At 46.0% G+C, this 15,997-nt stretch overlaps 2 protein-coding genes across 5 annotated transcripts in view; one reads left to right on the top strand and one right to left on the bottom strand.

Moving 5' to 3' along the window:
* Nucleotides 1-1,495, top strand: part of TPP2 (tripeptidyl peptidase 2) — a 58,276-nt gene extending 56,781 nt beyond the window's left edge. For all 4 annotated transcript variants that reach the window (XM_070380768.1, XM_070380767.1, XM_070380766.1 and 1 more), the window contains one exon: nt 556-1,495. In XM_070380768.1, the coding sequence (XP_070236869.1) occupies nt 556-645 (90 nt within the window). In that variant the 3' untranslated portion in view covers nt 646-1,495. The remainder of the gene's footprint in view (nt 1-555) is intronic.
* A 2,720-nt stretch (nt 1,496-4,215) lies between these two features.
* METTL21C (methyltransferase 21C, AARS1 lysine) lies at nt 4,216-15,566 on the bottom strand. The gene is made up of 5 exons (XM_070380764.1): nt 15,206-15,566; nt 14,509-14,799; nt 10,487-10,638; nt 8,123-8,240; nt 4,216-6,546 (listed from the first exon to the last, which is right to left on the bottom strand). The coding sequence occupies exons 2-5, from the start codon at nt 14,615-14,617 to the stop codon at nt 6,152-6,154; spliced, it is 774 nt and encodes a 257-aa protein (XP_070236865.1). The 5' UTR covers nt 14,618-14,799; nt 15,206-15,566; the 3' UTR covers nt 4,216-6,151.
* Between the last annotated feature and the right edge of the window lie 431 nt (nt 15,567-15,997).

Raw genomic sequence — 15,997 nt, 5'->3', positions numbered from 1 at the left:
GTTGGTTGGTGGGCTTCCCTGGCAGCTCAGTTGGTAAAGAATCCACCTGCAATGCAGGAGACCCCGGTTCTATTCCTGGGTCAGGAAGATCCCCTGGAGAAGGGATAGGCTACCCACTCCAGTATTCTTGGGCTTCCCTAGTGGCTCAGATGGTAAAGAATCCACCTGCAATGTGAGAGACCTGGGTTCGATCCCTGGATTGGGAAGATCCCCTGGAGAAGGGAAAGGCTGCCCACTCCAGTATTCTGGCCTGGAGAAGTCCATGGACTATATAGTCCATGGGGTTGCAAAGAGTCGGAGATGACTGAGCAACTTTCACTTTCAGGTTGGTTGGTAGGAAAGTTGGTAGACTAGTTGGTCATGAAGAACACTGGTTGGTAGGAAGGAAGGTTGGTGGGTGGGTTGATGGTGGGTTGGATGGAAGGAAAGTTCTACCTGCTACTTCTTTATTATTGCTACGTATTTAACACGGAATTTACCCTAAATTCTGAGCTTGGAACATCTATTTTTTAATAGTATTTTTGTATGTTTTATTATTTTCATGTTTTATTACAGCTGATGAAGCTGCTTGGATGGACCCATTGTGCGTCTTTTACTGAAAACTGGCTCCCCATCATGTATCCTCCTGATTATTGTGTATTCTAAGATAGGAACCAAGACTTTACATTTTAAAAAAGAAGGTTTTATAGTGAATGGATATAAAAGCAAATCTGTGGCATTTTTAGTCTAATGCATGTTTTCATCCGCTATCAAATACTGATTATTAAAATGATGTGTATTTATCAGAGAATTTGCTGGCGTGTGGCTTAATACATGTAAATCTAGACCTCTGACATCATGGTGTTTTCTTAATGCCTCACATTGCTGGCAGCGGGCTGTGCCCTGGGTGCCAGCACCAAGGACTTTCAGTTGGGTTGCAGCTCTTACATGCATGAGAGGATTTGAACAGTAACTTTTAACTGCAAACCTGTAAAATTCTATTTTTTATTTTATAAATGAACAGGGTTTTAACATGGTTGACTTAATTTTTTTGAATGGTATGAAGGCCTTAAAAAAGCTACATTAAGCGTAGCTAAATTATTTATTGGACTAAAAAGTAACAGAACTTCATTTCCAGATTTTTTTTCTTTTTTTTGGCAAACGTTTACATTCAATTAAGGGGAAAAAATAAAACCGGCACAAATAAATGCGTGGCAATTGCTGGAGCAGATAACTGCTTCAATCACTCTTCATCTGGGAGTTCTTTCAGGCCAATCATTCTTAGTATCTCTTGACGTGCAGAGCATCAGAATGAACCAAAATACATGTATAAGTGCCAGACAGCTTAAATCTGTATCAGGTATTGTAAAGATACCCTATGGTTTGTTTATTACAGTTGAAATAATGTAAACAACGTGAATAAATGTGCAAAACCAAGATCGCAGCACACCATATGCACTCTGATACCTTAATTTTTTTTTATAAATAATAAAGGTGAATATTGAAGCTTCTTAAAGTTGGTCTTAATTTTTCATGAATAAAATTTGGGGTTAGAACAGAAATAATATATTAAACCTACAGATAAAAAATTCAATATGAAGTAATTTAATTTATACTGTTTATTATAGGCTTGCAATTATTTGAATATATTTCCGCATCTTTTATGTGATTAACTTGTGTATGTTTAATTTTATTATTATTATCTTTCTGGCTACTATCCTTCTTTCATCTTTCTTCTGTAAAATAAACACACATAGACAATATTAAGAGGCCTCTACTCACTTATAGCAAATACATGTGTATGCGTGCATGCGTGTGTATGTATGTATGTGGCTTCTAAATCTTCTTTCCTTAGAATTCACTACTGTAAAAGGCCTACCAGAGATCTGGTCTTATTAATCATTCATAACTATTTTTGAGTAATTGACTCCTGTATCTGATGAAATCAGATGAAAAAGTGCAAATATGCATGCAGACATTTGTAGTTTCTGAGCCGTCTTTGTTCATCTCAAGTCCATCCATGAACAGCCACATTCGTGTTCTCTCACACACACATACTTTGACCTAAACATATGGGCGCCCACATACACAGGTTCAATCCAGTCAGAAAGTTGAGACGTTCAGGAGGGGTAGGGTGGCTCCCCAAGGTCGTGCTGCTGGCTGACTACTAATTAGAGAAGGTGTTGTACAACAAGTTTTTCATTTCCGAAAGAACTTCCTGCCGCACTGAGCCTCAGGCTCAGCCATGGGTAAGTGCCCGGGTTTTCCGTGAGGATGCGTTCAGCCCCGCGACATGTGTGGCTGACATCCAGGAATATGACAGCTTTCAGAGCCCCTCTGAGCATCTCATTTGCCTTTAAGCTTTTGAATTAGTCCCAACAGTTGTCCTCCATCTCAGGCAGCCACAGAATTATACAGTTGCTTGTAATTATCTCAACAAACACCCCCGGGAAAAGGCTTCTTGGTCCATGAGAGAGCGGAGTCCTGTCCAGGACAACCTTGCATGTGGTGTTTTCTGGGAAATGACTGAGTTTTAAAAAAGTTGCTTCTGAGAATTTTTGTCAGTTTTCTCTTAACCTGATGGAGGAGAGAATTTTCAGAGGTGCTCTTTCATTGACACCATTTCATTGAAATCACACCTTTTTTTTTTTTTTCCAAGAACATGACTTTAGTGTCCAATTTTAATGTAATTTTAAGATTAGAAACTTCTAGTAACAGATTTTGAAGATTTTACTACCTTCTGAATTGTCTCAGGATATAGTGAATCCTTCAAATACTTTTTTATGTAAAATCACCATTGTTACAGAGTTCCCTGATTTCTCACTTTATTATTCAGGTTTTGGTCTTTTTGCTGTATTTTTTAACGTGGAAGGAAAAATTAAGCCCATGGAGAGTTTTGGATACGCTCTTTAAAGAAAGTGTGGAGTTCCGAGTGCAGTGAACCGCCGGGCCCTCATGGCAGGCCAGGCCCACAGGAGCCTGGTCTTCTGGTGCCGTCAAGGTCCTGATGTAGTGCGAGGCAATCAGGTGGGGTGCCAGTCTGCAGAGAGAGCTGGTGATTGACAGTGCTTCTTAATAGAATGTGTGATACAGCATGGATGTATTTATGATAACACCATAAAATTCATACACAGATGAATTTTTTTTTTTTTAATATGAGTCATGTCTGGCTGTCTTGTACCAAGGACTTTTGTATCCAAATACTTCTTTCAATGAGATATAAGTCTTTCTCAGATAATTTTGAGCTCACTGTGGAAGTTAGAGATAGGTCCACAGGCTGGCAGAATCCGCTGTGAACTGTTTATCCTAGGAAGACCAGCCCCGCAGTTCTATCCACGGCAGTGACACGAAGCTGCCTTGTTGGCCCCTCTACTGAGATCACTCGGTGCCTCCATGCTGACAGCCAGACCCTAATGCATCCTGGAAGAAGGCACTCTTCGCAAAACTTAGATTTCTATGAGATTGAAACCTGAGGAAAAGTGATAACCTTCTTAAAAATTTTTATTTAAGTTCAGTTATACACATACATACATTCTTTCTTTACACTCTTTTCCATTATGGTTATCACAGGAAAATGGGGATTTTTTTGTTTTGTTTTTATCATGCCACATGGCTTATTGAGATCTTAGACCCTACCAGGGATCAAATCCACACCCTCATCAGTGAAAGGGCAGAATTCTAACCACCAGACCACCAGAGAATTCCCAAAATGGTAGTCTAATGGTGTGTACATTTATTTTTTATACATACTTACTTCAAAAAAAATAACTTAAAAAAGGGAATTACTAAATTAATTTGGAAAATGTACATCAACCTCAAAAAATGCTTTACAAGTTAACACATGATAAGTCTCATAAATACAGTATTCAGTGGAGAAGCATATCATAAAAGAATATACACAGATTTCATCTATGTAAAGTTTAGAAACAGAGAAACAGTCTTTAGTGATAACCATGATTATGACTGAAATTTTGTTAAGGATAACTTATCTCCTGAGGAGATAAATTGTTTCAGCAAATTGTTTGCTGGTTGTTTCAGAGACTGTCTTCGCCAATAATTTACTTAACAGAGGTTCATTGTGAGAGTTATGTTACAAGCCAACAGCATACAGGATATATCATCTCTTAATAAGCCAATAGAGAAATACTGCAAAGCAGCTGATGGTTGATTCAAATGATGACACTAGGAAAATAGTACTATTAAAAACTGAGACAGTTTTCCTCTTTGAGGTGCTGCTGGCCAGTGTCTGCACCACACCATTGAAAACAGTGGAAAGAGCTGGATGCAGGTGAAACCTTCTGAAAGAAGCACCAGGGGCTGGTACACTGTGCTCAGCACTAGTTCGAGGCCTCGTCCCAGCACTGTTTCTGTATTTTTCAGTTTCAGCCAGTGTTAACGCCTATCAGTCATTTTAGTTCAGTCGCTCAGTCGTGTCCGACTCTTTGCAACCCCATGGACTGCAGCACGTCAGGCTCCCCTGTCCATCACCAACTCCTGGAGCTTACTCAAACTCATGTCCATCAAGTCAGTGATGCCATCCAACCATCTCATCCTCTGCCATCCCTTCTCCTCCTGCCCTCAATCTTTCTCAGCATCAGGGTCTTTTCCAATGAGTCACTTCTTCAAATCAGGTGACCAAAGTATTAGAGTTTCAGCTTCAGCATCAGTCCTTCCAATGAATATTCAGGGCTGATCTCCTTTAGGATGGACTGGTTTGATCTCCTTGCAGTCCAAGGGACTCTCCAACACCACAGTTCTAAAGCATCGATTCTTCAGTACTCAGCTTTATATTCCATCTCTCACATCCATACATGATCACTGGAAAAACCATAGCCTTGACTATTTGGACCTTGGTCAGCAAAGTAATGTCTCTGCTTTTTAATATGCTGTCTAGGTTGGTCATAGATTTTCTTTAAAGGAGCAAGCATCTTTTTAATTCCATGGCTGCAATCACCATCTACAGTTCTTTTGGAGCCCCAAAAATAAAGTCTGTCACTCTTTGCATTGTTTCCCCATCTATGCCATGAAATGATGGGACTGGATGCTATGATCTTAGTTTTCTGAATGTTCAGTTTTAAGCCAACTTTTTCACTCTCCTCTTTCACTTTCATCAAGAGGCTCTTTAGTTCCTCTTGGCTTTCTGCCTTACATAAGGGTGGTATCATCTGCATATCTGAGGTTATTGATATTTCTCCCGGCAATCTTGATTCCAGCTTGTGCTTCATCCAGCCCGACATTTCACATGATATACTCCGCATATAACTTAAATAAGCAGGGTGACAATATACAGCCTTGATGTATTCCTTTCTCTGTTTGGAACCAGTCCACTGTTCCATGTCCAGTTCTAACTCTTGCTTCTTGACCTGCATACAGATTTCTCAAGAGGCAGGTAAGGTGGTCTGGTATTCTCATCTCCTTTAAGAATTTTCCAGTTTGTTCTAATCCACACAGTCGAAGGCTTTGGTATAGTTAATAAAACAGAAGCAGATATTTTTCTGGAACTCTTTTGCTTTTTCGATGATCCAGTGAATGTTGGCAATTTGATCTCTGGTTCCTCTGCCTTTTCTAAATCCAGCTTGAACATCTCTAAGTTCACATACTGTTGAAGCCTGGCTTGGAGAACTTTGAGCATTACTTTGTTAGCAAGTGAGATGAGTGCAATTGTGCAGTAGTTTGAACATTCTTTGGCATTGCCTTTCTTTGGGATTGGAATGAAAACACCTTTTCCAGTTCTGTGGCCACTGCTGAGTTTTCCAAAGTTGTAAGTTAAGCCTATAACTTTTCTATTACTCTGTACCCTCTCCTTTTGCTACAGCTAAAATTTGTATGAAGTAGAGTCTGCTGACAAAAGTATATTGACAAGTTTAAGACCATGCTCTCCAGCAGAAATAACAAGGGGACATCCACTTGTTAATGTGTTCATGTAAAATTTATTAAACACTAAGTTGAGAACTCTAGGAAGCCAACAAAGCTAGTTTCATGTTTTCGTGCTGTGCCTGTGTATATTTCGATTAACCAGGTAATCCTAAATAGGTTATTTTAGAGAGTTGCTGTAACAATCAGGTTTATTCTAGGTAGACACGTTGATTCTACACACTACCTTCGCCGTCTTATAAAATTTCTAACACTGTTCAACAGACCCGCTAATGTTTTGAAAGGCATTTTGTTTCGTTCAGTCCCATTTTAGTATTCCTTTAAAGAGTTTGATTGATGACTCTTGAGATTCAGCCAAGAGCGTCGTGTCAAAAACTTGCTTGAATTTGTCTAAAAATTCGTAGTCGGTGCTGAATCTGAACTTGTTGGCCCAAAGCAGCACCGTCCCTGGCTGACAGAGGTACACCATGGTGGCGAGCAGCTTGTCCAGGAAGTAATGGTGGTAGACCACGTCGGAGGCCAGCACGTAATCGTAGTAAAGCGTGGACTTGGGGAAGCTCTGCTCCAGGCCCTCCCCCCACACCAGCTCCTTCACTTCCGGCAGATACGTGGTGCAGTTGAGTGTGTTCTTTAGGAGATTGTATTGTAGGTTCCCCAGCACATCAGGCAGATCTGTCGCCGTGACCTGAGCCCCTAAGAGAGAGAGAAAGCCTGTCTTAAGTACCTGGAAATACCGGGGCAGCCCAGTGGACACATACTCTCGGGGGGAGAATGGAGCTGGGTTTCCCACCTTGGCCCTGTGGACATCCGGGCTGGATTCTTTCTCGTGGGGTAGACCCCGCGCTGTGCCCTGTAAGACGTTCAGCAGCATCCCTGGTCCCCACCCACGAGGTGCACGGCACCTCCCCACCCAACCCCCAGGCAGGATGCTCAGAAATGTCCCCTGACATTGCCAAATGTCCTTCAGGGGTCAGACTCCGCCTTTGGTTGAGAACCACTGAGGTAGAATAACGGTTCCGTCTTTTAAGAAACTGAAACCATGGCACGGGAACTCGGCTCAGTACTATGCAATAATCTAAATGGGAAATGAATCTGAAGCAGGATAGATACTGTATACATGTAACTGAATCATCTTCCTGTATACCTGAAAGTATCACAACATTTTTAATGATACTCCAACAAAATTAAAAGTTTTTTAAACTTTTTAAAAAACTAAAACAGTGTTTGGGGAGATTTCAGAATAATTAACATACCAAGGTTTGGAGCTTCCCTGGTGACTCAGACTGTAAGGAATTTGCCTGCAATGCAGGAGACCTGGGTTCGATCCCTGGGTCGGGAAGATTCCGCTGGAGGAGGGCATAGCTACCCAGTCCAGTATTCTTGCCTGGAGAATCCCTTGGACAAAGGAGCCCGGTCGCAGAGTCATGACTGAGTGACTAACACTTTCACTTCTATAATAATGCATGATGTTTTCCTTCTAAAACTGTGTTTATCTGAAAATTTTGGTTTTCTCGTCTGGAAGGTATCAGCACAAAGCTTTCCACAGGGGATGATCTATTTTGTATGATTCTCCCCCCTATTAAATGTACTAAATTAATTTTTAGGCATTTTAAAGAAAGTGATCAGTGTTCACAAAGTAGATGGCCGTATTTCCAGACTGATTTTGATAGATGTGTAATCACACAGGCAGAAGTAGACCAGACACAGCCACCTCTTACGCAGCGTCCAGGACGCACAGCTGGTGTTTGGGGTGTAAATCTGTTTTCATCTTGGATTCACTGACTTGGTTTCTTTTTTTTCTAAAACCTTAGTTATGATAGTTGCAATGAAAAGCAGGACACAGCATAACATAGCTGTTTACAACCGGAACTCGAGAGTCACCCCTTCAGGATGTCAACTTTCTCACATGCTAAGCACTGGGTTGGATGTTCGTGTCTCTGCTGCTGCTGCTGCTGCTAAGTCGCTTCAGTCGTGTCCAACTCTGTGCGACCCCATGGACTGCAGCCTACCAGGCTCCTCCGTCCATGGGATTTTCCAGGCAAGAGTACTGGAGTGGGGAGGCATCGCCTTCTCCAGTGTCTCTAAGATGCCATTATCTTATCTCAGGGATAACAGGAGTCATTCTGGCCTGGACGTTTGCGGGGACTCAGTGAGGGCGATCACGGCCAAGCACCTAAACCACAGCCCATCATTCAGTCAACATGTATTACTACTGTTGTCCTGGTAAGCATCTTTTGAAACAAGGTCGAGAATAGACACACAGACACACCTAGAATACTGGCCACGATGGAAACGAGGCCTGGTCCAGCACCGATTTCCAGTATCTTAGCACCTCGGAGATTGAGTTCCTCTGTGTGTTCTTCCAAATACTGGCACAACGCCATGGCCTGGAAAACATTCACACTTGTCACTGGACACTGAAAACCAGAGACCCCTATTCCCACCGCCAGTGAACTGCTAGAAGGCATGTTCACAGTTCCAGCTTACTGAGGGGTCCACAGGAATCAAAGCACACGTGCCACGGAGTGTTTTGACCTGTGGAATATGAAAGGAGCAACCAGGGACGGGGGAGCCTGGTGGGCTGCCGTCTATGGGGTCGCACAGAGTCGGACATGACTGAAGCGACTTAGCAGCAGCAGCAGCAGCAGCAGCAACTTGAATCAGAGGAACTCGAGATGCCGACTTGCTAAAGGGCCTGTATCCGAAGACTCTTGATCAACCCCCAGGAGGAAGAGCAACTCAGCTCTTCCAGAAGCAGGAGTTGAGGAGCTGCAGGACAGCAGCCCCTCACCCTGGGCAAGTCGCATCAGGCCCCCAACCTGCTGGAAGACCGCTGGGCTCTAAAATTCTCAACACCTCCCTCCAGAGCCCATCAGCAAGCAGGTCGCCCCGGACCTTGCCTGCTACACTGGACAGCGGGGCAGTCATTTTTCTTTTAAGTAGCTCATCTAATAAACACTCTGGGAGGACAGCGCTTCCCAGACTCTGGTGCATACTCGGATCACTGGGGAGCCTGGTTAAAGACGCCCCGCCGCGTGCAGTAGGTCTGATGGGGCTCAGGACTGCAACTCTTAACGAGTCTGCCTTTCTAATCAGCCAGCCCATGGACCACGCTTTGGGTGGTAGCAAAGAAATTGTATACTTTGCACAGTCAAAACAAAAACAACTCCGCCCAAAAGAACCAAGGTGAATACATTTAGATCCATTTTTACACAGAAAACCAAAGGTCCCTTTCCTTCTTTCTTCACTCCCTTCTGCCCGCCCCCTGTCTGTGAAGAGATAAAGGGAATTCGATGTGTGTGGATGCGGGAGGTGTTTTGTGTGAGGCAACGGTGGGGGGGGGTGCGGTCAGCTAGTGATGCCGGGGGGCCACAGAGACTAGGGGAGTGAGCGTGAGGGCGTGACCCGGGTTGGGAACGTGAGTCCTGAGCTGAAGAACCAGTGTGAAAGCTCAAGTGTGCACACACCTTTAGGCCTCGCCTTCTGACAGATGCTCGGGACTTGTCGTGACTCACTTCCTATTTGTAGCTAAGGCTGGAGTGGCAGGGGTGGGGGTTGGCCAGGATCATGTGAGACACGCCAGCCGCACTCACGGTGGCCTGCCCCAGGGCGGGTGGCATACCCAAGGCCGTGGGTCTGTCCATTTCATCCTTAGCTCCTCTCAAGGGGCTTGGAGGGGGCGGCCAGGAGTTGGGGGATGGAAACTGAAGCACAGGTGCGAGGTGACTCCAGCATCCAACCCATGGCATGAACTTGCAGGCTGGGAATGGACGTTTTGAAGAGAGGCGTCCTTTGGATCTTGAGAAAGGATCGTTATGCAGAGTGGGGGTTTCACCATTTGGAAGAGTGTCACCAGGGCCACCAAGACTCACGTGTGACTTGAGGGCTTCTGGAGCGGTGGCTTAGGTGCCCTTCCTGTGGGGTGTGCCCTGTGAGAAGCTGGTCCGGTGGGTGCCACCCGGGGATGGGTCTTCCCGAAGGAGCAGCTACATCTTTTAGCAAACCCTCCTCCACCTCCCCGGGGCTTCCCTGGTGGCTCAGACGGTAAAGAATCCACCTGCAATGCAGGAGACTCCAGTTTGATTCCTGGGTTGGGAAGATCCCCTGGAGAAGGAAATGGCAACCCACTCCTGTATTCTTGCCTGTGAAGTCCCATGGGTGGAGGAGCCTGGCGGGCTACAGTTCACGCGGTCACAAAGAGTCAGACACGACTGAGGGACTAACGTTCACTTTCAGCCACACCGTGAAAGCGGGGGGACCCCCTGAGGGTTGTTGGACATGGCCCCAAAGATTTTGCCCACTGCAAAATCTAAACCCTAAAGACTTCTGATTTTCTTTCTTAACAATTCATACGAATTTTTCATCCTACTTCCCAATATGCTCAAGTTTATGTTAATGTTAAAAAAGAGTGTTTCAAGAAACACAGCGTGGCAGAAATGGTTTCTAGGAGAGACGCTGTGTTCTTGCAGCTTCTAAGCACACCAGCCTCACCCTCAGGGCCAGCCAGGGACCCTCCATCTGAGAAGCACAGAACGTTAAAGCATTTGGCAAGGCGCCCAAGGCAACACAGTTGTACAAAAGTGCTGTTCCCATCCCCAGAAACCCGGACGCCCCGACGTCACGGCCCCCTCACCCCCGGCCACACCACCGCTCCGTAACTCTCGATGGATTCCTGAATGACAATCTTCTTGCCCACAAACCGATAGTACTCCTGGGTGTAGCTGGCGTAATTCGTAGGAACAAATTTCTGGAGGCTTCGAAGTGATGCTTCTATCTCATTAGAGTCTGTGGGACCAAAAATAACAGGCTTCATGATTTGTGAAAATGAAAGTCATTCAGTCGTGTCCAACTCTTTGCGACCCCATGGACTATATAGTCCATGGAATTCTCCAGGCCAGAATACTGGAGTGGGTAGCGTTTCCCTTCTCCAGGAGATCTTCCCAACCCAGGGATCGAACTCAGGTCTCCCGCATTGCCGGAAGGTTTTTTACCAACTGAGCCACAAGAGAAGCCCAAGAATGTGGGAGTGGGTAGCCTTTCCCTTCTCCAGGGGATCTTCCCAACCTAGGGATCAAACCCAGGTCTCCCACATTGCAGGTGGATTCTTTACCAGCTAAGCCACAAGGGAAGGCCCCCATGATTTGTGGATCCACTGCAAATATACTAATTATAGGTACAGTTAGTCAAATGGGAAAAGATTGAGCCATCTTCTAGAAACAGAGAATGTTGTTGGTGACAATGGTCACAAACTAGCTCAGACAGAATGTCATGGGGTGACTGGGACGGAACAGTCCGATGGGGATTTTTATCAGATGACATGACGCCTTGGGATGCCCCAGGCCCCTCCCTCAATTTCGGACAGAGATGGGTGTGGATCCGCCCCTCCCTCAGTTTGGGCGTGAGGAGGCAGCTCTACTACCAGGCAGGATGGCACGACTGAGCCGTCTGCAATAAGGAGGACCCGGGCAGGCACACACTGGACTATTTTTAGGCCTTGAAGTGAAGTAACATCCCACATGGTGGCTGGAACATGTTCCTTAAGTCCTTCTACAACCGCTCCTCAAAAGGTACAGGTCACCCAAAGACAAGCCAGCTGCACAGCCCTGGGGGAGGCTGTCATTTGAGCCCTGACTATTAAATTACTCTTCCTTTAAATACTCCTTTACACTCATGACCCACTTGAGCGGTGCTCAGATATCATATAAGATGAGAGGAAACGAGCACCTGATCAGGGATGATATCATGGAAGCCCAGAAGTCACAGGTTTCCCAGAGGGTTTCAGCATTTAATAAAAAAAAGAGTGAAAAGGTCAGAATGAGGATGCTAATCACATGGAGGGGTCATGTACAGAAGAGGGGGGCACTGCTGGTGTCCCCAGGGAGAGGCATGGGTAGCGAGGAGTTTGGGTGGGGGACGGCACATGAGACCAGCCTTTGTTGCCTGAGCTGTGCCTGGGGAGAGGTAACCAGGGATGGAATAGCAGAAGGGAGCTGTCAGTGAGCTTGTGTAGGGCTCTAGTCGGAAATAAATGTTCAGGAAGGAAGACGAGGCTGAGTGCAGGGTGAAGGGTAGGGGGCCTTTGAAGAAGCCAAATCAGGGGTCCACCCCTCGGAGTTCACATTTCACTGAATTCCGCCTGCACTAGAGCAGTTCTCTGTTGCAGCTTTCTCTGCAAATCCCTGTAAGAGGGTCACAGTCAGAAGAGTCTAGACATGTGGAGTAAACACTTACAAACATTTACGAAAACTTGACCATGCCTATTGAATCTGATTATGAGAAACTGAAGCTTGTACTGGGTATTATGCCTTTGTACGTTTTTTCATCTTGTTTTTCCAGAAATTCATTTGTGTTGCATTTTATAAAAAAGTGTTCAAATGGTCTTTGATTGTCGTGTGAGCCAAGTGCTGCTGCCGCTGCTAAGTCACTTCAGTCGTGTCCGACTCTGTGCAACCCCATAGACGGCAGCCCACCAGGCTCCCCCGTCCCTGGGATTCTCCAGGCAAGAACACTGGAGTGGCTTGCCATTTCTTTCTCTAATGCATGAACGTGAAAAGTGCAAGTGAAGTCGTTCAGTCGTGTCTGACGTGTAGCGACCCCAGGGACTGCAGCCTACCAGGCTCCTCCATCCATGGTATTTTCCAGGCAAGAGTACTGGAGTGGGGTGCCAGTGCCTTCTCTGTGAGCCAAGTGACCGGTTTGTAAATTAACAGAATGACACCTGCAGCTCTCAGCCGTGGGTTCTGATCTAGACTATTCCAGCCCCGGAAGGAGAATTCTCTGTCCTGACCACAAAGACAAGAAACGCAGACTTCACTGAAGCTTGTAAGAACCTTCTGAGGCACAGTGGCCAAGTCAGTCCTGAGACATCATCTTTTCCTGCCATGTGCCCTGGAGAGACCCTGGGGAGAGAAGGGGGCCTATGATTCTCACCAACTTCTTATAAGGGAAGCTATTGACATCTAACAACATGAACCTCAAATTTATCACACAGCAAAGAGGACCCATCTTCTCCCATAGGCTGAGCAGCTGACTCTGAGTTCTGGTTTCAGAGGCAGCAAGAAGGCAGAGGAACAGATCATGTGGTGCCCAGGAGCATGCAACAACCAGGCTGGGAGCATGAGGAACCACTGATTTGTAGGGTTTGGCCATCACCATGGTGACAGTGCTCCCAACATGGCCGTCCCCCGGGAAGAGACGCAGCTGCTGAGCATCATGGGCGTTTCTACCACAGGTGCGACATCCACCAACAGCCTCAAGAGCACAGATCATCGTAAGATGTGGGAAGATAATTCATGATGAGACATGAGTATTTATTACCTAAGATTTTTCATATAACTTTCCCCTTTATGTAATCCATTTCATTGTATGTTTATATGACTTAAATTTTAACAATGGCCATGTTTAAAAAAACAGCTTGCAAAAATTCCCAAAATGCAGGAGCTGGACCAGCCATTGGGTAAGAGGAGGGAGTCGTGGGCTGCCCTCCTTCCATCTGAGCCTCTGGTCACTGGAGCAGGCAGACCATCAGGGACCCAGGGCACTTCCTGCCAGTTTCCAGCCCTTCCACGTTGGCCAGACCGGTCCTTCTTTCCTTCTTCTCACAGATCACCACATGGAAGCTAACTTTTCTCTCAAGACTGAAAGAAAAGTCGATGGGCTGCTCTACAAATGGCTCATCCTTTCATAGGATGACAAACAATAAGTTGATGGTCTTCCTTTCTGGGTCAACATTGTAAAGAAAATGGGCATAAAAATATCCCTCCTATAAGACCCCTTTCTTTGCTACAAAGATAAAGAAATTTGTGTTGACTGCGCATGATTTTCATTTATTGTATCTATGCTCACCTGTAGGAGCTTCCCTGGTGGCTCAGACCATAAAGAATCTGCCTGCAATGCGGGAGACCTGGCTCCGATCCCTGGGTCAGGAAGATCCCCTGGAGAAGGGAATGGCAACCCACTCCAGGACTCTTGCCTGAAGAATCCCATGGATGGAGGAGCCTGGTGGGCTATAGTCCATGGGATTGCTAAGAGTTGGACACAACTGAGCAACTAACACACACACACACACACACACACATGCTCACTTGATAGTTTTAGAGAGGTCAGCTTTTGGAGATAGGCAGAGTCGCATTTTTATGTAAACAACTTAGTAAAAATAAATACCGTCCTGGTTTAGCAGAGTTGGAAGAGAATTTCCCAGGATCAACGACTGTACATGTTTTGAATGTTATAACTTGGCTCTTATGACATCATTTGTTATGTCTGTTACTTATTTCCTACTGATTCGCTGTCCAGAAATGCAAGCCTGACTGGTTATGTTGTCCTAATGGGAAAATGGCTTTACAAGGATTCACTGTAGACTGCGGCTGCCAGGAATACATTTTGGCCAAGAGCAGGAAGGAATCTAGATTTCATTTCTGTTTTAAAAGTTCTTGTTAACAAACATCTGACTCTCCTAGAATTTGGAGAAGACAAAGTTGTGGACGTAGGGATTATTACCATTACTGCCAGGCTTCTGCTGGCATAAGGGCATCCTACCGTTTCATGATCAGAAAAAGATCTAGAGTTCAAAGGAAATGGACTGTCTGGCCCCTGAGGTTCACTGGAAAATGCCATCCCCAAGTGAGAGCGTGGAGAGGTGAGGAAGGAGGTTACCTCCCGGGCGTTTGCTGGTGCCGTCTGTGTGCAGAGCCTCGTTGTCCGGGGGGCTCGGGCCCTCGTCCAGGGGCCGGGGCTGCTGCTCGGAGCTCAGACACGCGTCCATCACGGGGCCACTGGGGAGGAGAGAGCCGGCCAGGTCCGAGTGCTCCGCCGGGTCTGAATTGCCCAGAGCCTCCGCAAGGTGCAGGTTATCGCCTTAGCATCTGCTGAGCCGGAAAGAACACCTGCTTTTCAGCTTAGTTCCTTGGATGAGGAACGCAGCCACCCCGAGCTGCCATCCTGGTGCTGCAGAGAAAAGTGGAAGGAGACGAGGAAGCATTGCTCCAACTTTCCTGTGCCTGGAGAAAGGCAGAAACAGAGCCTCTGGTAGCGAGACAGGCGCTGCCTCGCTGTGGTCTGAAGTGTATCTCTAAGAGCTTTGGGGACTGAATGTTGACAAAGAAAGCCTGACCCAGCGGTACGTATGGTTGAGAGTATCTTGTGGATCGAGGCTTGATGACATCATGCATTTGGCCCAAAGGCAAGACTGCTCCCTTTCCATCTGAGGCTTTAGCGCAAGATAGTAGAAAGCTCTAGGGGCTGAGCGCCAGGAAGCTTGTTGGCTCCCTATTCTGACTCTTGGCGACTCACTTAATTCCCTCCACGCCGTTTCCTCATCAGCAAAAAGGGAAAGATAATGATATCTGCCTACCTCCTAGAGCCGTGGTGAGAAACAGGAGAGCAAAAGTGAAAAGCAGCTCAGGAAAACCCTACCAATTCAGGGAGGAAAAAAAAAGGACCTAGCTGGGGGGACCACTGCTCAGCGTCCAAATAAGAACGCGTGGCATTCCTGCGGGACTCCGCGGGTTGCTGCCAAGCTCTGTTCTCGTGCTTTTAGCGTATCGATTCGTCTCATCCTCACAACAAACCTATGAAGCAGATGCTATTCTTACGCCTCTTCTCAGATGAGAGAAATTCAGGCACAGAGAGACTCGAAAGCAGCCCAGGATCACGCAGCCGGCCAGAGGCAGAGCCAAGAATTCGGTCCAGGAGGCCCAACTGCAGGGGCCACGTTCTTGACCATGAGGTGGGACGCAGCCCGAGTTGTCTCACTTCAGCCATGGGTTTTCTGGCTGATTTTTTCCCTGAAGTGACTCATAACGCTTAGTTGTCACAGGGATGTTTTCTAGTCTTCCATTTTTTTTTAAACAAAATGTAAATTATTTTCCTCATCTGCTTTTACACTCCGCAGTTGCCCCATCATATTTTTTTCAGCCAACCTTGGACAGCAGCCAGCCACACTGGCCACACCGTTACTAAATTATTCTGTACCTGGAAGGGTTGTGTGCCCTGCCATCAATGTTTAGCAGGACTCAAACCATGGAGGCTGCTGTGAATGTAATTTAGCATTTTCACTTGCTCTAGAATCACTTTCGAACCATGGTGCTGGAGCAGACTCTTGAGAGTCCCTTGGACTGCAAGGAGATCCAACCAGTCCATCCTA

This window comes from Bos mutus, chromosome 12 (assembly GCF_027580195.1).
Source record: "Bos mutus isolate GX-2022 chromosome 12, NWIPB_WYAK_1.1, whole genome shotgun sequence".
NCBI lineage: Eukaryota > Metazoa > Chordata > Mammalia > Artiodactyla > Bovidae > Bos > Bos mutus.
This window is presented reverse-complemented; position numbering and strand designations above follow the sequence as displayed.